The sequence below is a fragment of the Phocoena sinus genome, chromosome 12 (assembly GCF_008692025.1).
Source record: "Phocoena sinus isolate mPhoSin1 chromosome 12, mPhoSin1.pri, whole genome shotgun sequence".
Lineage (NCBI taxonomy): Eukaryota > Metazoa > Chordata > Mammalia > Artiodactyla > Phocoenidae > Phocoena > Phocoena sinus.
In genome coordinates, this window is record NC_045774.1 from 38342918 (window position 1) to 38370448 (window position 27531).

A 27531-nucleotide genomic window follows, 5' to 3' on the forward strand; every position below is an offset into this window, starting at 1 on the left:
GGACACATTTGCCCCAAATTCCAACTGTGCATGAAAACTTAAGAATATTTTAAAAGTTCAAATTTATTTTCTCTTAGGAGCAGGAAGAAAATACTCCTTGAAAGGGTGTTAGCAAAGGAAGGTGAGGGTAGGGAGAACCTTAATTTGGATCCTCTTTTAGTTGAAATGCAACCTTTAAGAAACTTTTGACAACCATTGACCAAACTTTATGTAAATTGCTTCCCTATATATCAGCTGTTTATGGAAGAAAAACCCATCCCTGCAACCACTTCTTAGAACTGTCTTGATTGTTCAGCAATTTAAACTATAATATAGTTTTGTGTAGAGAATGTCACTGTAGTTTTGGGTGTATATGTGTGTGGGTGCTGATAATTTTGTATTTTCATTGGGAGTGGAAAAGGAAAACAATTCAAGGTGAAAAAATTATTCTTAAATATTCATTTTTATAAAACTTATTAAAGAATTTTGTTATAACAAAAAAATAAACACTCTGAAATATATTGTCATCATTTTTTATTTATTTTTATTGAAGTATAATTGATTTACAATGTTGTGTTAGTTTCAGGTATACAGCAGTGATTCAGTTTTATTTATTTATATATATATATATATATATATATATACATGTTCTTTTTCAGATTCTTTTTCCTTACAGGTTTTATAAACTATTGAGTATAGTTCCCCATGCTATACAGTAGTAGGTCCTTGTTGGTTATCTATTTTATATATAGTAGTGTGTATATTGTTAATACCACAAGAAAAATCTCTAATAAACAACATAACCTTACACCTGAAACAACTAGAGAAAGAAGAACAAACAAAACCTAAAGTTAGTAGTAGGAAAGAAATCATAAATATCAGAGCAGAAATAAATTGAGATGAGGAAAACAATAGAAAAACTGGTTCTTTGAAAAGACAAAATTGATAAACCTTTAGCCAAACTCATCAAGAAAAAAAGAGATAGGGCCCAAATCAGTAAAATCAGAAATGAGAAAGGAGAAGTTACGACCGACACCACAGAAATACAGAGGACCATAAGACACTACTATAAACAACTATATGCCAATAAAATGGACAACCTAGAAGAAATGGACAAATTCTTAGAATGGTGCAATCTCCCAAGACTGAACCAGGAAGAAATAGAAAATATGAACAGACCAATTACAAGTACTGAAATTGAATCTGTGATTTAAAAACTCCCAACAAAAAAAAGCCCAGGACCAGATGGCTTCACAGGCGAATTCTATCAAACATTTTGAGAAGAGTTAACACCTTCCCTGTTGAAACTATTCCAAAAAATTGCAGAGGAAGGAATACTTCCAAACTCATTCTGTGAGTCCACCATCACCCTGATACCAAAACCAGACATAGATACCACAAAAAAGAAAATTACAGGCCAATGTCACCAATGAACATAAAAATTATCATTATTTTTTAAAGTCTAATTCTCCTTTACTTTCATCTATTTTTATTTTTGCTTAAGTGAAACTTATTATGAAGTGTAACCAACATTCCTGGACTTACCTCCCACTTTAAGGTTACCTCCCTTTCGTGTATTTGGGGAAAAGTGGAGGGAATATGTTTCCCTCCTGCCTTTTCTTGAGTGGTGATCTGCATCCCAGTCTTTTTGAGATTTGTCTTCTTTCACTTTATGTTTTTCCCCTCCAGGATGGATCCCTGCTCATTACAATTCTGGTCATAATCTAGAGCTCATTCCCTTTTGGTCGGCTGCTGCTGGGTGCACAAGAGCTAAGGCTAAGGGGAACCCAGGTTTCTTCTACTACTGTTATTTTTTCTGTTCTCTGATGTGCAAGCTTTCACCTACCTTGCAGGAAACCCCATCATGAACCAACATGGATTGTCTAATTCCATAAACCACCACCTTGTCTAAACAGTGTATTTCCCCAGTTAAGTTAGGCTAGGAGGCTCTGACAGGATTACCCAGGCAGAATGGCCTTTTGAACCTAATCCTTCAGAAGATTCTAACTCGTGTCTGATCTTCCTGTATGAGTTCTAGAATCTCTCTTTTATTCCTCTGAGTACCCAGTCTATATCTGTGGAATATAAACACACACACACACACACCTCTAAAGGAAAAATATTATTCTCAATGACAGATTTAAGGCCTTTTTCAATCACAATAGATGTAACATTTCATATAAATTTTTAATTTAGAAAATTTCATCCCATTTCTATATTCAAATTAATCCCTAACAAGAGTAAGAAATTAATTCTTAAGGATGATTCCCTTAGCACATGCAAAGACTACTCTAAATCTTTGGCATTTTACTTACTTTATCAGGCTGAGTTATACAAGACCCCAATCTTCTCCATAGCTTCTGGTTTAAATAGGAGGGAGGAAGCAGAATGGTATTGGCAGGGGAGAATTTTGAGGGTTTTTTTTAATTAACTTGTAGAAAATTTAACCCTGTAGATGACCTGAAAAGGTCATTTGCCCACCCCTAGGACCAGACAAGTACTGTCTAAAACTAGTATAATGTGAGCCACATATATGTTTAAAATTTTTTGAGTAGCCACATTAAAAAAATGTAAAAAGAAAAATACAAAATTAATTTTAATAACATGTATTATTTAACCCCAAATGTTAGTCAGGGCTTAACCAAAGAAGCAAAAGTAGGAAATTATGCAGGTATATTAAGACATTTATTACAAGGAATTGGCCTGTGTGGTTGTGGGGACTGGCTGAGCCAATGAGAACCCATAGGACAGGCAGTCAAGAAGTGAAGATCATGGGTGAGCTGGAGCCCACGGGCATGGACCAACGCTGTCATCCACCCAAAGAATTTCTTCCATCTCCCAGGAAACCTCAAACTTGTTTTTGAGACCTTCCAGTGGAATCAGACAAGCCCACCCAGATGACCCAGAACCACCTTATTTAAAGCTAATGAACTAGGCATTTTAATTACATATGCAAAATACCTTCACAGCAACTTCTAGATTAGTGTTCATTTGAATGATTTGGGATAGTAGCCTAGCCAAGTTGACACATAAATAAAACCATCACACTCAATATGTCCAAAATAATATCATTCTATATGTAATTAATATAAAAATTAATGAGGTATTTTACATTCTTTTTATTAAGTCATCATAATTCATTATGTACTTACACTTATAGCACATCTCAATTTGGACTAACCACATATCATGTCTTTAATATGTACACATGTCTAGTGGACACTGCATTGGAAAATGTAGGTCTAGACAGTGACGAAGAGTGTTTGGACTGTTGCTCTAAAGATACAAGTTCCCAACAGGAGTCATTTCACAATATCTAAAGACATTTTTTATAGTCATGACTGGGGATGGGGATGGGGGCTAGAAGCATCTAGTAAGTAGGGATGCTGCTAAATACAGTGCACAGAGTAGCCCCACTCCACCTCCAAATAACAATTTCCCCAATCTAAAAAGTCAATAATGCTAAGATGAAGAACCATGCTTTGGAGTAGGATTTGGAGACATAGGGAGGAGATTACTAATAATAATAATGAGGAGAAGGAGAGAAGCTGGAAGCTGGATGTTTCTAAGCCCTTGGGATATCTTTCCTGGTACCTTGAAGCCTTTTTTTCACAAATGTAATTGAATATCTTAACTCTTTTGTATCTTTATTGCCATTTTCAAGGTCAAGGATGGGATAAGGGTAGAGGAGTGGCCTTATAAATAGTATGACTGATTAATGGGGAAAATGAGGGGAGGAGATCTTCACAGTGGTGATTATCTCTTTAACTGGTGAATGAAAGTCAGTAACTGTCTTTTCTGAAGATATTTAGGATTTTCCTATAGTTGGTCTTGATTTTAGACTTCTAGAAAAATTATAAAAATGCAAATTCAAATCTACAAATGGAGAATTTAGAATATATACAGTAATTAGCACCATCTCAGACCATCTGTGGAATAAAGTTGTGATAAATAAATAAGTAAAACTCATTAGCATTTTTCTAAGAAAAACCATGGTATTTAAGATTAAGTCACTTTTCAGAGGTAGTAATCATATTTGTAAACTCTAATCTCAAATTTACTTCTATCCAAATTAACTGCAACTTCAGAATTAACTTTATTTTCTAAGCCTTGGCAATGTATGTTTACTGAAACTAGCAGCAGATTGAATATATTTATTAAAACCTGATATTTAGAAAAAATGTAACAACTAACATTCTATGAAATGTGTCATATCTTCATGCAGTAATTATTGGTTAAATGCAATGCCAAATTCTGATTATAAACATAGCTTAGAACCAATACTTCTGAGATATGTTTCCTATTAGATAGTTGTTACAGTTCATTTCACAAATTCTTAATTTAATATGTAAAAACTAAATCTTCCTAAATCTAAATGATATTTTTTACTAAGGAGTCTTAATATGCATTGAGAGTAATTGAAATAGAACATAATTATAATTTGTGATCAGATTTAGCACTGAAAACAGTGGCAACATTTATTGATTTAAGTTTTTAAGCTTTTTCAATAACTAAATTTTAGGTAACTCCAATTTTTTCCTTGTTTCAATAAATGAGGGATTTATGTGGCGATATGTTACAATGACTCTTTCCTTTTAGATACCTTTAAATTTGTTGGCTAAAATAATTTAGACTTCATGCTGGAATTATAATGGTTAGGTCATAGCTATGATTTATATTTTGCACATTTTCAAAAAGAGTTTTTAAAAGTATATCCTATTTTTTCCTAGAAATACACAAAGAAAAGACTGAGAAGCAGGAGAAAACTGAAAGGAAAATACAAACTAAAGGTAAGTGTTAAATTTTGTGTTTATTCTATATTTTATATTTTGTATATTTACATGAGAAAATGGGAAGTTTTCATATTTAGTGCTCTTTTGCTTTAATTGTTGATAGTGTTTAAGTAAGTTTACTTCTAAGTAAACCCCAGGTATAAATATATAATATTTAATTACTGGAATCAAAAGAACTTCAAAATGTGTTACAATCTTTCAGTTATTTATTGATACAGTTGGCTTTTGCTTACTGAGATAGTACCACAAACATATTTTTTGACTTATTAGCAAACATTTTTCCTTCTTTAATCAGTTAATATAATAGATCAGAGTTCAATTTTTTTTAACTGGAATTTTTTTATGCCATGCTATACCTTTAAAATCTTTGTCATAGAAATGCAGTCATTATACTATCTCACTGAAGACTGCTATGGCCCCAGAGCTTGCTTACACAGCCTCAAGGGGTAGATGGACAGTGACAACATGATGATTAATATCCTTTTCAACTCAACTAAATCTAGTAACTGAAATCTTGCATTAGAGGGATATTACTAATGGCCAGCAGTGTCTTGCTCATCTTACAAGCACCACTTTTCTAAGAGTGACCCATGTAGTCATAAAACTTAAAAAGAAAACTCAAAGGAAGCACAAACATTCGATAGGACATGTTTCTAAATATGCCCAAGTTTCCCCAATGGTCAGTCTCACATGATACTGGGTGAGTTAAGACAAAAATTAAAATCTCATTATTACTGTATTTGTGTGATAGAGCTGAAAATGAAAGAATTTTCCTAGGATAAAAATTGAATGTTGTCTAATATTTATTATGTCAAAAACTGACTAGTACAAAATTACCTGCACAAACATCAAAGTTGCCAGTAATAGTTTCAAATAATAGAAGTTCTAATTAACCTGAAATTATACCAATATGTGAATCTACATTAAAATACCATGTTTTCTCTTTTAATATACTTCATGAACTTCCTTTTTGTGAAGACCTCAAATCATTCTACAGATATTATGTCTTTAATCCTAATATTTGAATTAGTTCCAGATTGGTCAGCCAATCCTTATACAACCAGGGACAATGAAGTTTACTCAACTGAAACCTATTTATATTTGTACTCAGGGAACTAATGTCTTATTTCTGTTCCTTTTCCCTTTTTTTTCGTTCTTAATTCCTTTGGTCAGGGAAATTGGACACAGCTCTTGGGTACGGATTGACTAAGCTAGCCATCACTGAACTGGTTATGTGTTTCTATCTGCTGGAGGTTAAACAGAAATTCAATTGGTTCCACATGATTGGGGAGTCTGCTGTTTTACCTTGCAGACTGTACTACTAATTTAATAGCAATGCTCCTGGAGTGGATGTTGTGATGCAGATGGTACCACTTACGTTTTGGACTTGGCTCTATTAGAATCCTGCTGTTAAAAGACTGAGCAGTGGGCTGTAGAGTGGGTTTTTTAAACTAGTGAGTCTTGCATAATTAAAACAGTGCATTTGGCTGAAGTTTAAAATAAATTCCTCAAAGGCTGGGCTAGAGATTGGTACCTGAATATATTTCCTAAATAGATCAAATATAGTTTGGGAAAGTGAATGTTTCTCAAGAAAGAGAAAATGGAGCTTCAGCTGTTCAACAGTGAAATGGGCTTCAGAGATACTTTTTTCCACAATTTTTTGTGTGAATATGAACAAAAATTTCATTTTACTACTTAGTTTCCTCATACAGGTAGAATAGAATAATGCCTGCTTTCTATTCCCAAGTAGTTCAGTGAAAATAAATGTGGTTTTATAGCTGTTCCTATGTCTAGATAAATACATGTTTTCTCTATGCCACATTCTGTCAGTTATGGTTATATATGATGGATAGTTAGGAATTTAAGTTGTTATCAAAGCATTTTGAACTCTTATAAGAAAAGATACACTATATCCAAGGTAATAGTAGCCCGAAATGATTATAGAGAAGCCAGCAAATCTCAGAGTATAAAGAGATCTATTATGCAGAAGCTGATGTATTAACTTCTATCGCACAAAATGTCTTCATCCTTCCGTATTCTTTGTCCTGAAAATTAACATCACGATTCACCCAAGTTATTCAAGCTAAAAAGCTAGGAGTCATTTTGGCCAGTAGTGGTACTCAATCCTGACTGGACTTTAGAATCATCTGGATAGGTTTAAATATATATATATATTCATGTGCAGACTCCATCCTGGTTCCATTAATGTTTGGGAGGTAAGGCTAGAATTCAAGTCAACCTCTTCAGATGAGTAGCCATCTCATTAATATTCTCAATTAAGCACCTAACCTAGAGTTCAAGTATATCCCACAGGGGTTCTCTTTGACCAACCAGTATGTTAACATAACTTATACCTGGATGTCTTTAGGTGGGACCTGCACCAATCTCCTCCACTCTCATCACTACTGGAGTAGACATTTATTTATCTGCTTTATCTCTGAAGGCGTTTGAGTTACAATCCCTGCCATAGACTTGTTGGTCTCTTTCAATACCAAAGTCCAATCCTGCATGGCCCTTTGTCATCCTCTCTCTTAATTATAATTTAGTCTATTCTCACCTCTCCTCTCCCATTACTATCCCCTCTACAGTCATCTCCCAATTAGGTTATGACAGTTACTTCTTAACTGATTTCCCTGCATTAACCCCTGAAAGCCATGCTAATCACGCTCACGGGCTTAAATCCATTTGTTGTTGTCACAGTGCTTTAGAGATAAAAGCCACACTGTCATGACATAAAAGGCCCTCATCATATGATCACTGATAGATAGCCAGTGGTCAGCTTTGTCCACTTTGCCACTTACCTTCCCTACTCTGCAAGTTCATCCACCCCCTGCATTCCCAGCTCTCCCCCTGCTCGCCTCACCACCTCACTCCACATCCCACCAACACCTCCCATGCCATAGGCAGGCTGAACTTTTGGGCAGTTCCTAAGCCAGCACTGCTGCTGTCTCATAACTCTGTACTTTTATATACCTGTTCTCTCTGACCATCGGCCACTTGGCAGGCTTCTGCTCATTTCTTTGATTCTCAGATGGAACATCTGTTCCTTCAATAGGTCTCCTTTGCTGTCCCTCACTCTGTGGGCATTCAGGTACTTCCTCCTTGCTACAGTTACATCCTTGCTGTCAGCCTTTAAAGCATTTTGACACCAAATTTTAATTGTGAGTATATTGATCTAGCTCACTGAGGGCAGGAACTGTATTTGTCTTTTTATATGTTCTAGGTTGATGTTGACATTTACGATTGTGTGTTTCCTTATTCGTGAACAAAGAGATTCAGGCTCAGTGGTCTCTCAGCTTTCTATCAGCTCTGAATTTGTGTCCTTATATTAAATTAAAAATCATTCTAATATCTAGCAAAGTGCCAAACAGATGAAACACATTCAATTCATGTTGAAATAATTAATGAATTAATTAATAAAGCATTCATTTTCTCTATTTTGTTAATATTTACTTGATTTCTATGGAGAACTCTTCCTTTGACAATCTGTGTTTATTTTCAAGTGTATACAATTATGTGGCTTTAATTGGGCCATTGTAATGTCCAATTTATTTGGTCAGAGGCAATTGAAGAATTTGGCAGTGAGCTCCATATTAAAACAAAAACTATCTGTAACATGTAATCATAAACACCCACAATAAATGTATAATAGTATAGGTTAAAGTAATACAGATTAATTTGGAAAGTGCAAAAAAAGAAAGATACAAGCAAAACTCAGTTCTCCAGAGAAAAATAGTAATTTATTTTTTTACTTTCCTCTGCTTTTTCCCTCCATGTAGTTACTCTTTTATTGCATATTGTCTTGTTTCTTTTTCAATTGCAAATTTTATTGTTGGTTTCGGACACCGTTTTGGCTTCTATTTAACTATTAAACATGTCAGTATACTCATAGAACAGAGTAAACCAGAAAAGACTAGAACCTGGTGATAAACATATAACTAGATGAGAGAATTTTGTCTCTCTAGGATGGCTCCTAGCCAAAAGTAGGGCCTTTTAGGCATTCAGAGCAATAGGTGTCTGCTACATCCACCTAGGTTATCAGGTGTTTCGCTGAAGAGCTGACCCCTCAGGCACAGTGAGGAAATTTACACAGCAGAGTGTGTGCTGATGAATGGCATGTAGTTAACATCTGAGTGGGCCAGTTGGTGGGAATGGGGGAGTGTCCTGGCAGACAGATGGTATAAATAGAAAAACTTGCTATAGCTGTTAGGCAGTAATACATGTTAATTTATTTATTGTACTTACTTTGTTCCAAACACCATACTGGGAACTAAGATGCCAACTCAGGTGGCTAGGTCAGGGGTCAGTCCTCAAGGAACCAGGTGGGAACTTGGTTGAAGGAGCACAAGAGAAGCCCAGTGACTAGTGTTAGTGTTCGTTTCCTAGGGCTGTTGTAACAAAGTACCAAAAACTGGGAGGCTTAAAATAACAGAAATGTATTTTCTCACAGTTAGAGAGGCTAGAAGTCCAAAGTCAAGGTTTTAGCAGGGTTAGTTCCTTAAGAGGGCTGTGAGAGAGAATCTGCAGGCTTTTCCCAGCTTCAGGGGCATTTGCTGGCATTCACTGGCTTGTAGATGAATCACTCCAGTCTCTGCCTTTCCCTTCAAATGGTGTTCTCCCTGCATCTCTGTCCCTTCTTGCTGTGCATATTTGTCTCTGTGTCCAAATTTCCCCTTTTCATAAGGACACCAGTCATATTGGATTAGGAGCCACCCTACTGACCTGATTTTAACGTGATTACCTCTTGTAAAGACCCTATTTCCAAATAAGATCACATTCTGAGGTACAGGAGGTTAGGATGTCGGCATATCTTTTCTCGCTAACGTAATTAAACCCATAACAGTATCACATGCACAAAGTCAGCGGAACATTTTTCAAAAGGGTTAATAGAGAACAATCACCCTGATTGACTGGTTTAGGATCCTTTCTGAGAAACAATTATAGGACCGGAATCGTAGGCTGGCAAAGGCATAGGGCTGAAGATGAGGCTCAAAAGCCAAAGAGGGCAGGACGTTAAAATGTATCTAAATATCCTGGAGCCCTTTATGAAAATGCTCTCAGAGCCCACAGGTTAATTTAGTTAGCCTGTGTTGTATAAATTTACTTTTGCCTTCTCTCAGCTGTACTTAATTTTCTCCTTAAAGTACAAAATATATTTTATTTTCTTCTTTGGCTGCTGTGAATGATAAACCTGTAAAATGAGAAGGAAGGCCCTGTACAAAGCTATGTATCTCCTTCTGCATAGCGATTGTTTGCTTATGAGGAAATCATTATAGTTCTGACTATGGCCATGTAGCCCCAGGTGAAGGGGCAATTACCCATACAATTATATCAGACTTGAAAGTAAAACTAATCCTTTAGAATTAAAAAAATCTCTTTTGTGATTGAAAGCATATGTATCAGATGAGCTTTGTAACTTTAGGTAATTTGCCTAATCTTCACTTTAATACATAAACAAATGTAATTTTATTATGAAAAAGAAGTGTGTGCATTATTGTAGGATAGATTGTAGATAACATGCTTGGAGAATCTAGTCAGTACACTTCGGCTCATAAGAACAAGTCTGCCCAGGATGTGGGATGGACAAGGCAGCATAAGCTTGTGGGGAGAGTACTAGTTTAGCAACATAATAACTGAATTCTTCTTCTACTCTGCTATGGACACTTATGCGGCTGTATTTTCTTATCAATGGACAAAGAACTTCAGGCTAATAGATCTCTTAGGTTCCTATCAGCTCTAAAATTGTGTACTTATATTAAAGTAAAAATGATAAATTCTTCCTTTAAGAAGAATGAATAATACAATCTTTGAGAATTTTCTCTACTCAAGAATGCTTTTCTACTGAGTTCATCATTATCATATAAAGTGTGTAGATCATTTTGTCTTAGCACAGAATGGAAATTCGACAAAAAAAGAAACACAGAGATATACACTAACCAAGAGTACATCTGGCATTTTTGTTTAGTGGTGGCTAAAGGATAATTGTTTTAAATGGTTTAAAATGAATATGTATCTTGCTCTTTCATAAAAAATGATGAATTGAAACATGGGTGTATATGAATTTTATGAAACTGTTTAAAATGTTGACCTATTTAAAATTTATAGACCACTTCAGGGCTAATACCTCTCTCAACAACAGTGCCAGAAATCTGAGAAATAGAGAAATTAATTAAAAGAAAAATCAGCAAAATCTATTACAGGTAGCTGTGCTCCCCAAAGTGTTTTCTAATGCAAAGGTGTAGTTGTTACATGCTTATCTATCCAATTCCTTTTGCTTCAGACACTCAAGCTTAGTCCAGTCCAATAGCTCTGAAGTCAAATACGAGGTTCCAGAGTTTCACTTAATTAAATTTTCTTGCTAACCATCAATTGAAGAATAGAGTAGCCTATACAAATCAGTACTTTAAAACTTTTGATGCCAACACTTTTGAGTTTTCGACTCAGAGCAGAGAGATCTGCAAAGGATTCTGACAACCTGGCCCCTAATGCCTGCTGCTTGGCCCCTTGAGCGTGTTTTGCCCGTTAGGAACCCAGGGTCAGGCGCACTCTGAACTCTGATACACTTCAGAAAAAGACACAGAGCCCGCCTGGGGGGTTTCCAGGGCCAAGAGCTGTGAAAGCACAGAGCACAGCTGGCAGAGTACCGGAGAGAGAACATATGGGGAGGGTGAGAGACGTGCTTCGGAGTTGAGCTGAGCTGAGTGTTCTGGCCAGGGAAAGGTCAGAGTCTGGGCAAGTGCAGGAACAGCAGGGCCATGCCAACTCAGATGGCAAACATCAGGGCCATTCCAACTTGTGTATTCCATTTGTTTTTAATTATCAGCATGCCGAAGGGAATTTTGTTTTTTGTAAATAAGGATGACAAACAAAGTAAGCTCTAGCAGGTGCAACAAGCTTATTTTGTCCTGAGCTAAAACTATCCTAGCTAAGATGTAACTTACCAAACAGAGCTGGTGACGAGGAAAGTACTTTTTTCTTCTTTCATATGAAAACTTCTGTGAGTTCTAAGCAAAGAGATGCATGAGCAAATGTAATTGTTGCAGCAAATTATTTTTGTTTTAGAGGGATTATTAAGGCAGTTATTGATGGTGGCACTATTTTGATAAAAGCAATTTCAAAGCTTAGTGTTTGAGCTCAGTCTTGCCAAAGTTTGAAGTTTCCATCCAAGAAGCTTCAGTGGCTCCCTGCCATGTTGAACAGCTCCCTAGAGCGTGTGGTTCCAGCTGCTTCACTAAGCAGTATTATGGTACCATTTCTGAGGAGGATAATGAAATTCCAGCATACAGCACTGTGTCTGTAAATCAAAACTTCGACTGCGAGGAACTGGATTTTTCCCCAGGGTAACAGGAATAAGGCATTAATATGCTAATTTGAGCCTGAATTCAGACCCCTTGCTCTTTTGATTTTGTATTAATTCTCCCATTTATACCCATGCACACGTCAATCGGAAAATCCTTTAGTGGAATGGACAACCAGCTGTTGGAGGTGGCTGAGGTCTGGTTCTTCACAGAGGCAGAGACACAGATTAGGTTTTCTCCTGGGGGTCTTGCCAATCAGGGTTTCGAAAGCACAGCTTATCTCATGCAAACTTCCTTTCCCCTAGAGAAACTTTAAAAGAGGCTTTGCTTTTGCCAAGATTTTCTTTTGCTTTTCAGCTTAATTAATAGTGATCCAAAGGAACCGAAATAAGCTATCTGTGGTCATGTGTGAGTGCTGGTGTCCTACTCTTATTTTGTGAGATTTTTATATTGAACTTAGAAACTTAGAAAACCCAGAAGAACCATTGAATGTGGAAAGGAAAAATAATGTCTAGATGATCTACGATTTTTTTTTCTCTTCTGTTTCTCACTGGGTTTAAAGAAGTTTTAACAAATTGTAAAATATTTAAATGATTGGAATCAAGCAGTGCGTATTATATCCATACAAATCATCAGTAAATAGAATTGTACTAGAAGATGAAAATAGCTCTTCTTATAATATTTTAGAATTTCCCTTGTTCAAGAATACCTATTAAGAGTCCACTGTGAGTCAGACACCATGTGATGAGCCAGGATACAAAAATAAAACAATATGGCATAGCCCCTAAAGAGAGTTCACCTTCTTGGGAGTCAGATTTATGAACAATTGCTGTATTATTACTTAATGGATAAGATAGAATTATGCACATGGTGCAGTTGGCATATGGAATAAGTAGATATCAACCAACCCTCTGCAGAGGAAGAGACATTTGAGCCAGGACTGAAAGGGTACATGGAACAGAGGAAATGTGGGTGTGGGAAATCTAAGTGAAGGCACAAGCAGGCAGAGATACAAAGGCATTAGGAGGGCATGTGGCATGTTTATGGAATCCCAAACATTTTGTTATAACTGGAATGTAAAGTTCAAGGGGAGATTCCTGGTAGGTAAGATTGGATTGATAAGCAAATGTCAGATCACTAAAACAATGAAATATTTTTATATTTGATATAGCACCTACCATGTGACAGATTACCATGCTAAGCAATGAGGGAGATATTAACACGTATCAGATCAATGGTATGATCAGATTTTCATACTACTACTCTGAGACTCAGAAAACTCAAAATCTAAGTGTTCAAGACACTATTCAGGATATTAGTGTAATAATATTTATAATAATAATATGCCCAAGAAGGACATCATAGTCCCACTTTTGAAATGGTCTCTTTCCCCTTTCTCTTTCCTACTCCCCTACTAGGTTAATTTCTTCTCACCTTTCACATCCTTAAATATCATTTCTACCAGCAGACCTTCCCCAAGCACGCAGAGTAGATTGGGTCTCATTTTATACATTGATATGCTACCCTGAATATTTTCTTCACAGCAATTATTCTAACTGCAGTTAACTACCTTTGGGATTATTTGTTTAGCATCCATCATCCATTAGCTTGTTGACATCATAATGATAGGGATGAAGTCTGTCTTGCCTAACGAAGTCTTTAGCACATAGCTGGTGCTCTTTCTATATTTTCATGTACATAAATGATAAGTAGGGAGTGTAATATTGGATAGAAGAAGATGGGTAAAAGGAATATTTAATAGGTAGGATTGCAAAAGCTTGGCAAGTGGACAAAAATGAAAAATAAAAGATGAATCCTGGATGAGTCCCAAGTTTCTAGTTTGGATAATTGGAGGTACCATTAATAAGAGCTATGACTGAATTATGGGGGAAGATTATAACTTAAATTTGAGCCCTACTATATTAATTAATTGAATCATAGCTCATATTGAATTAAATTTTGTTTTCTTTGAAAAGGTTTGGTGTCATTCCAGTTTCATTCCAGTATATTTTCAAAACCTACTTGCATGGAAATCTCCTGTAGAAGATAAACATATACTATCTAGATTGAGTGTTCTTTGCCTCAGGTTCAGAAGATTCTTTCTGTATTTTTGTCTTCACAGTTTTGGTGTTCCTCCAGTATTGAGCTGGGCTTCTTTGGCAGATAGCATAATACATTTTAAAACTTTTCCAATTCATTAAGTTGAAGTTAAAATTTTGGAAAAGTTGAGGGGTAGTCTTTGCAATCAGACCTGGTTTTGGTATGAGTTTGTCCTTGGTTATGAAATAAAAATAGAAATTTAAAATATCTATAATTATTTTAACATTTAAGCCTGTGTAAAACCTCATGCTAGTTAAAGAAAGATTTCCAAAGGCAGTAGATAAGTTTTTGACATCAAAGACTGCCATTCAATCATCTTATCTTTTATTCTTTTTATTTAAATGAAAAATATTGTCTATTCCTTTCCAGTTACACACAAAGAGAAAGAAAAAGACAAAGAAAAAGGAAAACCTGAAAAGAAAGGTATGGAGTTATTCTTATTGTGGTTTTTACTCATTGGTCTGTCACTGTTTGACAGTTTCTTCTTTGTGTCCGAACTTAGATGACCATGAATTAATTTTTAAAAATTGTATTATGATAATTTTCCTTAGAATTGAATGTGAAAAGAACAATTTCTTGGTTGAAGGAAATAAAATACTTAAGACTCTCAAACTGTTACCAATTTACTTTCTGGAAATGTATCAGTTTTTCCCCTGGCAATTCTGAGATTGCTTTAGCCAACAATGAGGATATTATTTCAGAAAATAATTGCCAATTTGATAGGTAAGGAAGTGTACTTCATTACCTTAACTTGCATTCTGTGATTATATATTAGACTGGACTTAAAACTGTTTTAGGTTTTATTTGTTTAGAATAAGCAATGCACACTCATTGTTTAACACATAAAGGTACCTTGCAAAAAGCTTTCTCCTGCCTTGCCCACACACTCTGATCCCATTCCTTATCTACCAACACATACACACAGTAAACCGCTTTTATGAGCTCTATGTGCATCTTTTCAGAAATTCATTATGCATTTAGAAGACAATATACATTATTGTCTCTCCCTATTTTTACACAAAATTTAGTCCTATGTTCTGTCTTTATAACAATGTACCCTAGAGATCTTTCCATATCAGTAAATAGATATTTCCCTCATTCTTTTTAAAAAGCTGCATAGTATTTAAATAGAGATATTTTCTTCCACTATATCTTTTCATTGCTTGTTATTTGTAGATTGAGGGATCTGAATGTGATTTTTAGTGATACATATTTCTTGTATAACTCTTCACACTCACTGCCCATTTCTCTTGATGATACATGTATGTGTCATTTGGGTGTACATCACTGATCTGTTATGTTTACAAATATATTTCTTTTTTTTTTTTTTTTTTTTTTTTTTGCGGTACGCGGGACTCTCACTGTTGTGGCCTCTCCTGCTGTGGAGCACAGGCTGCGGACGCGCAGGCGCAGCAGCCATGGCTCACGGGCCTAGCCGCTCCATGGCGTGTGGGATCTTCCCAGACCGGGGCACGAACCCACGTCCCCTGCATCAGCAGGCGGACTCTCAACCACTGCGCCATCAGGGAAGCCCTACAAATATATTTCTTATATAGTTAGTTTTGTAGTTAATGTAAGGGTTTCTATCTGTGTGAATAAACATGTGTCAGTGCATATGTGTGATATATGTATGTGTTTTAAGTTCTTAAGTTTTTATGGGGCTAGATATGTTTATATTTTCTTTTGGTATTTCTGCTCTTGAGTCTTCATCCAAGGATTAATTCAGTAATTACTAATATTCCTCAAGTTTAAAAAATTAGGCTTATATTTCACATTTAACTTTAATTCATCAAAAATCTATTTTAACATATGATGTAAAATAAAGTTCTAACTTAATTTGATTGCTCTTGTTTTAGAATGGATCACGTCTAGGATATTTAGGCTAAGTTTCAGCTGATTTATGTATCCACAATACACATAGCCTACTGAGAAATTTTATTTTGTGAAACATTCCACTTAGCTAGAATGTTTTACAATGCTTAGGAATCAGATGAGTTGAAACATGCTTCATTCTTCCTTATTCTAAACTCACATTTGAAAATTTGAATTAAATAGTTGTTCTTTTATTAATGTTTATTTTGTGATAATATCCATGAATTTCAATACAGCCATCTTCTTTGTTCTAGAAACAGGTGTCCATTTCCTACCTGCTATTGACTTACATAGAATTATCGGCATCAGGTTCTATGTACTCTGACTAAACGAAATAATCTGATATTTCTTGTGATTTCTTTCCATCTTTCCAATGGCTAAATACTTTTCATTGAAAAATAATTGAGAATTTGTTGCCCCTAAATTATACATTTGAAGGAAATTTGTCCAAATTCAAAAGCAGAAACAAAACACTTGTGTCCTTTTATTTACTGTATACCAATTAAAGGAGTTTGCTTTTTATGAGCTAAGTTATACTGTAGCCCAATGACCTTGAGTGAATTGTGCCCTCCTTCAGCGAATATTGTCCAAGCTGTTACTCATAACCCCAAATGGTAGTGGAGATGACTATGGGCCAGGCTGAGAGGTGGAAAGGCTGAAACCCTGGAGGGGAAGGAAACTGCTGTCTTTGTAACTCTGCAGCTGCCATGATCTTATGGACTTCAACTGGACATTGTGCCCTAAGCTTTCTATGAGGCTTACATCATCTTTCCAAAATTCTGGGGAAACCATTCATAGACTGTATTTTAAAAGAATAATTATTTAAATACATATTTTAAGCACATGATTTTCCTTTTATAATACAAGTAAAACTGATTGACATTAATATTTGTACTATATAGTTAGAGAAATGAAAATAATTAGGGCTCCAATTTTTCACTCTAATAATTTGGCTTTTTCCTTAACCCAACTATTTTAATTAAAATCTCTTATCATTTAATTTTCCATAATTTCTTTAACTCTCATTATTATTCTCTAATAAATACTATGTAAATGTTGAAATATGTATGGTGATTTGGGAAACTACTAAACCACGCAGTTTAATACATTTGAAATATGAGGATAACCTGTTCATACTGTTGTACTTCGCAGAACTCCTTTACTTAAACCATTAAGAGACACAAGATTTTACTAGTCTATATAAGTAAAATAGAAGTTGATAAGATAAATTTATATTGTTTTATAAACAATTATTGATTATTGTTATTAATCTATTACATAAACAACTAGAAGGTATAATGTTTCAGGTATCATGTCAGGTACCATTCAGTTAAGAAGTTGCTCTCTATCAGTAATCTTTGATGGTTACCTTATAACCCATTAGTGGTTCTCAACCATAGGTGCTTCCCTTAGTAAGTATTTGGAAACATTTTGGTTGTTAAAATGTCATTGGAGTGACGGGCATTTGGTAAGTGGGGACCAGGGAAGCTAAGCATTTTTTCAGTGCATAAGACAATCCCTCAGACTGAGAAATTGTTCTCTAAAAGTCAGTTGTGTCCTTGTTGAGACACAGTGTTCTTAATCAAAGCTGTAGTCCTGATAGTTATTTCTTTTAATTGTAAAAGTGCTTCCTCCTGATAAAATGATGTATCTTTCAACAAATTCTTATAAAATTACTCTCTCTGTTTGTCTTTCCTGAAAGCTATTATTCTAAAATTCTACTTAGAATGATAATTTTAAACAGGAGGGTGAGACTAGCTTTCAAAATGCTTTCTAAGTCTTAATGCCAAGTCTTTTAAATTAAGTTTTATACAGTTTTTATTAAATTAGTAATATTTTATTCCTGAATTGGGCTCATTAATGTCATCAATCTTCAAACTAGCTTATGATTTTGGTGGCTATAATACTGAAGTAAAGAAAATGCTTGAAATCTATTAAGAGTGTATACTAATATAAAATTTTCTGTTTAAGCAATTCACAAGGAAAAAATTGAGAAAAAAGAAAAACCAGAAACAAAGACAGTGGCAAAAGGTAAATTATACTTTTTACTTTAAAAGATTACATTTTGAGTAACAGGTAGCTGGATGATTGTAAGCATTCACCATTTCCTTTACATAAAATTTAATTTGGCCTTACACTTAAAATTTAATATCTAAAAGAATAATAAAACTGAATACTTAAAATAATAGAGCATCTCCAAATGTGAGAAGAAAATGAAGAGCTTTCCCATATGTGGGGGGCAGAATTTTGGTCCCCATTACCTTCATCCCTTGGTGGCATCCCCTTAGCTAGGTTACATTACATGGTAAAAGGAGTTTGCAGAAGTAGTTAAGGTGGATCTAAAATACAGGGATTATCCTGAATTATCCAGGGCTCAGTGTAATCTCGCGAACCTTTAAAAACATAGAGATGTGGCAGAAGAGGAAGATTTGAAGTGTCAGAAGGACTTGGGCCCTCACTACTGGCTTGAAAATTGAGGGAGGTACATGGAAAGTGTGAGAAGGGAATGAATTCTGCCAACATGTTGAGTAAGTGTGGAAGCCAACTCTTCCCCAGAGTATTCAGTAAGAAATGCAGCCCTGCTGACAACTTGATTTTAGCACTGTGGACCCTAAGCAGAAAACCTATTTGAGCCACATTATGGCAAGACTTTTGAACCGTGGAAACCAGAAGATATTAAATGATTGCTAGGTTAAGCAGCTAAATTTGTGGTAGTTACTATAACAAGAGGAAACCAGTGCAACATATCTGGTTTACAGTTTGGATCAGTATTACACCTTGAATTTAATTTTAGAACACTAAAATTAAGGATTTCATTTTCCAAGAAGGATAATGCATCAACCTGATCAATATTTTAAGCATTGAGGGCCTTAACTGTCTTGATAATACACCAAAGAAAAAATCAGTTAGAATATCAACGTAATGTTATAAACTTTGGAAGATTACATCAACTAGTTTTTATTCTAAGTTTGTCTACAAATCGTTTGATGTTAGAAAAATACAGGTTCTGATAGTTCAGTCTTATCTACTAAATTCAAATTGCTTCCTCATATTTTATTTATATATATATATTTTATTGAAGTATAGTTGATTTATAATATTGTATTAGTTTCAGATATATGGCAAAGCAATTCAGTCATAAATATATAAATATATTTTTCTGATTCTTTTCCATTATAGGTTATTATAAGATATTGACTATAGTTCCCTGTGCTATACTGTAAATCCTTGTTTATCTAGTTTTTATATAGAGAAGTATATCTATTAAATCCATACTCCTAATTTATCCCTCCCCAACTTCCCCTTTAGTAACTATAAGTTTGTTTTCTATGACTGAGTCTGTTTTCTGTTTTATAAATAAGTTCATTTGTATTATTTTTTAGATTCCATATATAAATGTCATACAATATTTGTCTTTTTAATATTTTCATGTTTTAATTTTAATTTAAAAATTTAATGTTTTTTATAGAAGTATAGTTGATTTACAATCTTATATTAGTTTCAGGTATACAACATAATGATTCAGAATTTTCATAGATTATATTCCATTTAAAATTATTATAAAATATTGGCTATATTCCTGTATTGTATCCATGTACCTTATTTACTTTACATGTAATGGGTTGTACCTCTTACTCCTCTACTCCTATCTTGCCCCTTTTCCCTTCACTCTCCCAACTGGTAAACTACAAGCTTGTCCTCTATATCTGTGAGTGCCCCACGTTTTGTGTTTTTAATGTCATGTTTTACATCTTCATGCTTATACCTTAACCATTTATTGCAGTTATAGATGAATTTATGAGTTTTTTGTCTTTTAATCTTTGTACTAGCTTATTTAAGTGGTTGATCCACAGCCTTTACTATACATTTGCCTTTACTAGTGGGATTTTTCTTTTCCTAAAAATTATTATTTCTTGTAGCTTTTTCTTTTCCACCTAGAGAAGACCCTTCAACGTTTCTTTTAGGGCCTATTTAGTCTTGATGAACTATTTTAGTTTTTGCTTTTCTGAGAAGTTCTTTATCTTCCTTCAGTTGTAAATGATAGTCTTGCTGGATAGAATATCCTAGGTTGTAGGTTTTTCACTTTCAGCACTTTAAATATATCAGGTCATTCTCTTCCGGCCTGCAAAGTTTCTGCAGAAAAATCATCTGATAGCCTTATAGGGATTCCCTTGTACGACTCTTTGTTTTTTTCTTGCTCTTTTAGAATTCTCTATCTTTAATATTTTCCATTTTAATTATGATATGTTTGGATGTTCATCTTCTTTGGGACCCTCTGTGCTTCCTGTACCTGGATATCTGTTTCCTTCTTCAGGTTCAGGAAGTTTTCAGCCATAATGTCCTCAAATACATTTTCGACCCCTTTCTCTCTTCTCCTGGGACCCCTATGATGTGAACACTGTGTTGTTCAATGTTGTCTCAGAAGTCCCTTAAACTGTTCTCATTTTTTTAAATTGTTTTTCTTTTTGCTGTTCTGATTGGGTGATTTCCATTATTTTATTTTCCAGATCTCTTATGCATTCTTCTTTATCACCTAGTCAGCTGTTAATTCCTTCTAGTGTGTTTTTCATTTCAGTTATTATATTCTTCAGTTTGATTGGTTCTTTTTTATATTTTCTAGTTCCTTGCTAAAATTATCATGGTGTTCATCTATTCTTTTCACTAATTCAGTTAGCATTCTTATTACTAATGCTTTGAACTCTTTATCTGGTAATATTTATCTCTGATTCATTTGATGTTTTTTCAGAGTTTTTTTGTTGTTCCTTCATTTAAAACAAATTCCTCTCTCTTCTCAACTATCTCTATGAAATTAGGTGAAACAGTAACCTATCCCAGTCTTGAAGGGGTGTCTTTATGTGGGAGTGCCCCTATAGTCTGCATGTGCCAAGTGGCTTTGGTGGGAGGGCTGGATCTGACGTGAGCATGAGTCTCATCTTCCCCCATGTTGTGCAGGCAGCTCTCACCATGGTAGGATGTGGAGCTGGAGACGGAGGGTCTAGGGCCAGAGCCAGGTGTGAGCCTGGGCTTCTCCTCTGTTCAGAGGCTAGCACCGCCCTATCGGGGACTGGATCAGGTCCCAAGTTGCTGGAGGAGAAGCCCTGATGTTTGGGACCAAGCTGGCTCTGTTCCCTCTAAGTGCGTGTTCTCCCTGCTCTGGGCATTGGCACCTTCAGCACAGAGCGGAGCAGTGCTGCAGCAAGAGGGGCTGGAGTGTGTACTCAGCATTATGCAGGGTGCAGGCTGGGGTGGTCCCAGCACCCTAGTCAGAATTCTGGTCCACTCCCCATCTGCTGCCTCCATAAGTGCCAGGAATGACTGCTGTCACCCAGTTAAGATGAGCCGGCTCTATCCTTTATAACCACACACTCTCCTCAGCTGTGGCAGCCTTTGCCCTATGGTAGAACTGCACCACAGAGCAAACTTGGCTAGAGTGGGTGCTCAGCTTAGGCTGGGGCATGAGCTGGGGTAGTCGCTGGAAACCGGCTAGAATCTCAGACCGTTCAGTTTGCTTCCTCTGCTTTGTTTCAGGAGTAAGTGAGCATGTGTGTACTCTTCCAGGGCAGAGTCTAGGTTTCTTACAGCCCTGCTGGTTTTCAAACCAGCTAAGGGGACTGGTACTCCTGGTGTCGGACCTGAGGACTGCGGTGACTGATATGTGTTTCGAACTGCTCGCTCCCCAGGGGGTAATCTGCAAGCCTAGTTAATCCTTCTCCTCTTCTGTGTCCCCTTCTAGAGGTACAGGTCACAACCTAATTGCTTCTCTTCCTGCCTGATTTTGTGTGTATCTTTGTTAGAGGCTTGGTTGTAAAAAAAAGTCTTTCTGCCAGTCTCCAGTTTGTTTTCAGTGAGAATTGCTCCACATGTAGATGTACTTTTGATGTGTTCATGGGGGCAGGTGAGTTCTGTGTCCTCCTACTTGGCCATTTTATCTCCTGCTCCCTCCTCGTATTTTAAAATATAGGTTTTATGTGATCAGTATATTTTAGAAATCTAGTATATATTCAAGGGTCTAAGCATGTAGATAAAAATTGGAATGTATTTTCAAAATTTAATGTGTTTATCTACACAATGTAAAATAATTAGATATTTGAGGCAGATATATTTTTTACTAAATGTTTCTGTGAGGTAACCAAACATCATTTTATTGAAGTTAAGATGGATGAATTGAAACTTAAAGCTAGTAGGGATGTTAGAGATTATCCCAATTAATCACCTAACTTAACAGATGATGAAATTTACTTCTGGGGAGAGAAAACAATTTGTCCAGATTATAAAGCTAGTATGTAATTGAACTAAGACAAAACCCCAAGTGAGTATAAATCAAGTATTCTTTCCAAAGATAATTAAATAAAGTCCTTCAAGCATCCATTATTCCTTTAACAAATATTTACTTAATACTGTATTAATTATTTCTTTATGTGTAAAAAATTACCACAAATTTAGTGGCTGAAATCAACACACATATATTATCCCACAGTTTCTGTGGGCCAAGAATCTGGACATGGCTCAACTCAGTCTTCTGCTTTACAGTGTCTCACAAAACTGAGATCAATGTGTTAGACAGGGCTGCAGTCCCATCTGAAGTCTCAGCTGGGGAAGAACTATTTCCAAGTTCATTTAAATGACTATTGGCAAGATTCAGTTCCTCAAGGCCTGTTGCATAAGAGTCTCAGTTCTTCCTGGCTCTTGGCAGGAGACCATCCTCATTTCTTGCCACATGAGTCTCACCAATATTGCTGGCTTCATCAAACCCAGCAAGAGCGAATCAGCTAGCAAGAGAGCAAATTAGCTAGCAAGACAGAAATAACAATCTTATGTAAAGTAATCATGGAAGCTACATACTGTGTGTTAGCAGCAAATTCATAAGCCAGCCCATATTCAAGGGGAGAGGATTATACAAGGGTATGAATACCAGAAGGTGGGAATCGTTAAGGGCCATCATGAGTCAGCCCGGCCTGCTGAAAATCACAAATACTTTAATAAGAATATAAGTGAGAGAGGGAGAGAGAGAGAGAGCGAGAGAAAGTTAAGCAACTGGTAGTTCCTTAATGAATGAGAGTTGAAATGGGTTATTTCCTAACTCCCAAAATGTATAGTATGTTAGTATGTTTATTGGGTAATGCGGTTTCCCTACTTTAAGACATTTTGATTCTGGTTCAGATGCTAACAGTTATTACTAATTCCAAAGTTGGATCAAATATGCTGATGTCATTCTTTTGGTTAGACCATTTGTTTTCCATTTGATAAAAGTCATAAATTAAGTGTTTTCCTAAACTGAGCTGGGTGATTTGAACATGACAGTTCTTTTTGCTTTTTTGTTCCTAAATGAACTCCTAAGTGCAAATGTCACTTAAATTCTTTTTGAGAAAAATCAGGAAAAGTATTTGGTACAAAATTTAAGAACACCTACCCAGTTTGATAAAAATAAATATAAGTTGGGTGTTGCTTTAATTTTATGGTATTTTCCACATTATATCCACACCATTGTTGAGTTCTCACCCATTTTTGTTTAAATGTGAGGCAACATTATCTGTTTCAAAGATGAAGATCACTAAAAATGTCTAAAATAGAGAAAAATTTGTTATTTTTATACTTAAAACCACTGATAAAAATGAATTTGTTTTTAAAAAAAAGAATTTGTTTTAGATGTAGTCTTGTGTTTAAGAAAATTACCTTTTCTCATTTATAAATTACAATGGCACTAAAAGTAGATCTTAATTTCACATATCTTTAATTTCATAGTACAAAGCTAAGGTTAAATCAACTGCTACCTACAAGAAGTAGCTAGGTGCCATTTAGGGTAACCAAAATAATAATTTCACATATAAAAAGTATAAGCAAAAAAACAGTTGGCAAATTTTCCAGGTTGTTTCAAGCCCATTTCTAAACACATATTTACGTATGTAATCTATATGTCAGTATGTTGTACACATGATCTGAACATAGTGAAACAATTACTGTTTTCTCTTCTTGATTGTTCATTCATAAACATGAACAAAATTGTTCATTCATAAACATTTATTCTTTGTTTTCTCTGAAAAAAGCACTGTGTTAGTTAGACATTATGTTACTACAAAAATGAATAATATAGTTCCTATCCTCAAGTTGCTCTCAGTATGGTAGGGAAGACAGATATGTGAACAGCCATCTGTAATACAAGGTAAGTAGTAGGGAATAACGTGTACCTAAAAAAAAGTTGAGACAAATTTAATCTCGGGTGAAGAAATGATTAATTCCAATGGCAGAGTCATTTGCTGCATATGAATTGAGCACAAAGGGATTTAATATGTGTGTAAAATATGAAAAACGTAGACAGTATAGCTTGGTAATATTTGACATGTGGAAAATACATGAGATATTTTTTTAAAAAGAAAGTAGCCTACTGGAGGAAGAAACTTTTGGAAAGATGCTATGAGAGGAGAAATGATGAAGCCAGATATCACAGGGTTTTGTGGTTTTGTTTTGTTTTCATATTTTTTTAATTGGGTATCACAGGCTTTTAGTCAGCTCTCCTCAGATAGGAACATTGTCCCGCCAATCTTCAGACCACTGGCAGCAGGCTCTGAGCCTAGGTCACGCTAGGCTCTCTGGAGGGGTTTCATTTGCACAGAGCTGATGGTTTCAGTCATAGAAATGTATGTGTCTGCTGTAGGAAGGAGCAGAAAGCAGTAAAGGAAACTTAGAAAAGGTTTAAAGGGAGTAGAAGAAAATCCCCAGTTGATTGTAGTCACAGAAGCCACAAAGATGTTGGAAGTTTGTGGAGTAATTGGGTGATTCTTCTATGAGAGTTTTATGGTCAGTAACTTTGGGAAACAGTGGGTAGCGTAATCTCCCTCCTTGAAGATTCTTAATGCACTTTAGCTTTGAGAAATTCCATAGTAAAGAAACCAGTTTAGCTTAAGTGTTTCCCAATTTATTTTGATAGAAATATCCCCTACCCCTAACACAGCATCAAGATTTCCCTGCGAAGTTTAACAGTGCTTTGGGAGGTGTGAGTTCATTCAGTTAAATGCAGTACCACAGGTGATATTGTGGTTTCACAAGCATCAAGCATTAGCATTTTCCTTCTTCTCTTTGCAGAACTTCATAATATTATCTTGTCTTAGGCTCAAAAGTGTACTAAAGTCAAGAGACTTGATTATAATATTTTCATCAAAGTCTTCAACATGAGTCACAATAAAAGCTACCCATTACATGGGCAAATGACGTTAGAGGGTCCAACACTATAGTAGACTTACTATGAAGTCTAGTGATTATCTGTGATTCCATAGAATAAATAATGTCCAATATGCAACTTCTATTATAAACACTTTCCACAAATGTGTACTATATTATTATTGCTTTTTAAAAATAATTGAAAGCTTCACAGACTGATTAGTTCACATTCCCAGTTCCCTTCCCCCAATACATGTAATAATATCAGAATAAAATATGAATGTATAGAATATATGTATCATAATTTATATATATTCACATATATGCTAATTTATAGCACTTTCTGTTTTCTAGGATATATTTAAGGGCTTTAAAAGTCACCTGAATTATTATTTTTCAATTAAGATAAGCAGGAGCCAACATCTTAATTTTGTTCTCTTTCCATCGCTTTAAAGTCACATCATTAGAGACTGAATGTCTGAGTTATCCCTTAGTGGATTTTATTGTTTTGTTTCTATTAGTCATTACCAGTGCAAATAATTTTACATTTGCCTTCATAATAGTTACCTTTAAAAAATATTGTGGGGCTTCCCTGGTGGTGCAGTTGTTGAGAGTCCGCTTGCCGATGAAAGGGACACGGGTTCGTGCCCCGGTGCGGGAAGATCCCACATGCCGCGGAGCGGCTGGGCCCGTGAGCCATGGCCACTGAGCCTGCGCGTCTGGAGCCTGTGCTCCGCAACGGGAGAGGCCACAACAGTGAGAGGCCCACGTACCGCAAAAAAATAAAATATTGTGTTGACAATTCAGTTTCTTGAATGACTTTTAAGCTATTTCAGTTGTGGACAAAAATGATCTTATCGTTTTAAAAGGTCTCTTATTGGGCTCTTTGGTATGGACATGGCTTTTCACTGAACATGTCTATATATATACTTCCCTCCAGAATCCAAATTCTTCCTTGTTGATATACTTAGTTCCTGACTACCTAAAAAGTAATGTTTTCATGTACAAATTAAGAAAGAGTCCAACTTTCAAGTTAGTTACATTTTTTTAGTAATCTGACATGCCACTTCATAAACTATATAAAAATCTAATGAAAGTCACAAGTATTTATGTCAGTGACACAATTTTTTTGTTTTTCTGTTCTCTTTCTTTTAAAAGTGTTCTTAACAACAAATGAAAGATGAAATGCTGCATTGGTTAAATATATATATATATATATATATATATATATATATATATAATACTTCAACTTTTCTTTAACTCCATACAGAAGAGAAGAAAGCTAAGACTAGAGAAAAGACTGAAGAAAAGATTAAAAAGGAAGTGAAAGGTGCGAAACAGGAGAAGGTGAAGCAAACAGCTGCAAAAGTAAAAGAAGCACAGAAAACATCACCTAAACCCAAAGAGAAGGACAAGAAAGATGCTGCAGTGGTGTCCAAGCATGAACAGAAAGGTAAACATTCAGAGGAGGTGGCCAGAAGTTCTAGGAGAGTATTGGGCAAGAAACAGAAAAAAAGACCAAGATCAGACTTTACATGGGAGTAAAAGACTTGTATAAGTGAATATACCTGAAAGGAAATACAATAATTTGGGAATTAAAATTTATTTATAGAAATACTAAACTGTGTTCACATATCTAAAGATGCATTTTGAAGCATTTTTAAAAGAGGATTTGAGTTAGTATCTGAAGTTATTTAAAGGACACATACTCTGTCCTTTGTGTACTCTTTGAAGAACAGTAATACAGGAAACTGACAGTTCTCAAGGAGTTTATTAAGGGGTGTATGTTCAAATCATATAGAATAAGTATCATAAAAAGTGTCCATACATTCCTGTAGCTCTGCAAGAGCATATAATTTAGAATATACATTGAATTATTAAATCCAGTTTGTCCAGTGACTAAATTTATCACCATAGAAAGCTCTGTATCTTACATATTGTGCTGCTTTTCAATAAGAGTGATGTCAAACGTAACATCCGTACTTCATAGAAATAGAGCATTTACATGGAGGTGGAATGTAAACCTGATATTCTTTAAAGAAAGGTGCTTGTAAGCATAAAAGGGTGGAGTTTTAAGAGGTCAGCTGAGGGCTGTATTGTCACACATCTCTGGTCTTTGTTGAATCTTTCCTTCCCTAAATCCACTCCTGGTTCCAAGTTGCTACAGTCCTGAGCTTCCCCACACAGAATGTGGGATCTGCTCTGTATAGACTATTCCTATAAATGTTTTTTAGGGGTGTTGCAAAATAAAATTTGTCCTTATTCTGAGAGTTTTAATAATTTTATTTGAGGGCTAAAATTAAGGAATTGTTTCCATAAGATTTGCATTAAAG

General features: G+C 35.3%; 1 protein-coding gene across 1 annotated transcript in view; it reads left to right on the forward strand.

The window, feature by feature from the left end:
• Nucleotides 1-27531, forward strand: part of TRDN (triadin) — a 167708-nt gene that overhangs the window by 93844 nt on the left and 46333 nt on the right. The window contains exons 5-8 of the mRNA XM_032650860.1: nucleotides 4710-4769; nucleotides 14540-14593; nucleotides 18014-18073; nucleotides 26469-26651. Of these exons, the coding sequence (XP_032506751.1) occupies nucleotides 4710-4769; nucleotides 14540-14593; nucleotides 18014-18073; nucleotides 26469-26651 (357 nt within the window). The remainder of the gene's footprint in view (nucleotides 1-4709; nucleotides 4770-14539; nucleotides 14594-18013; nucleotides 18074-26468; nucleotides 26652-27531) is intronic.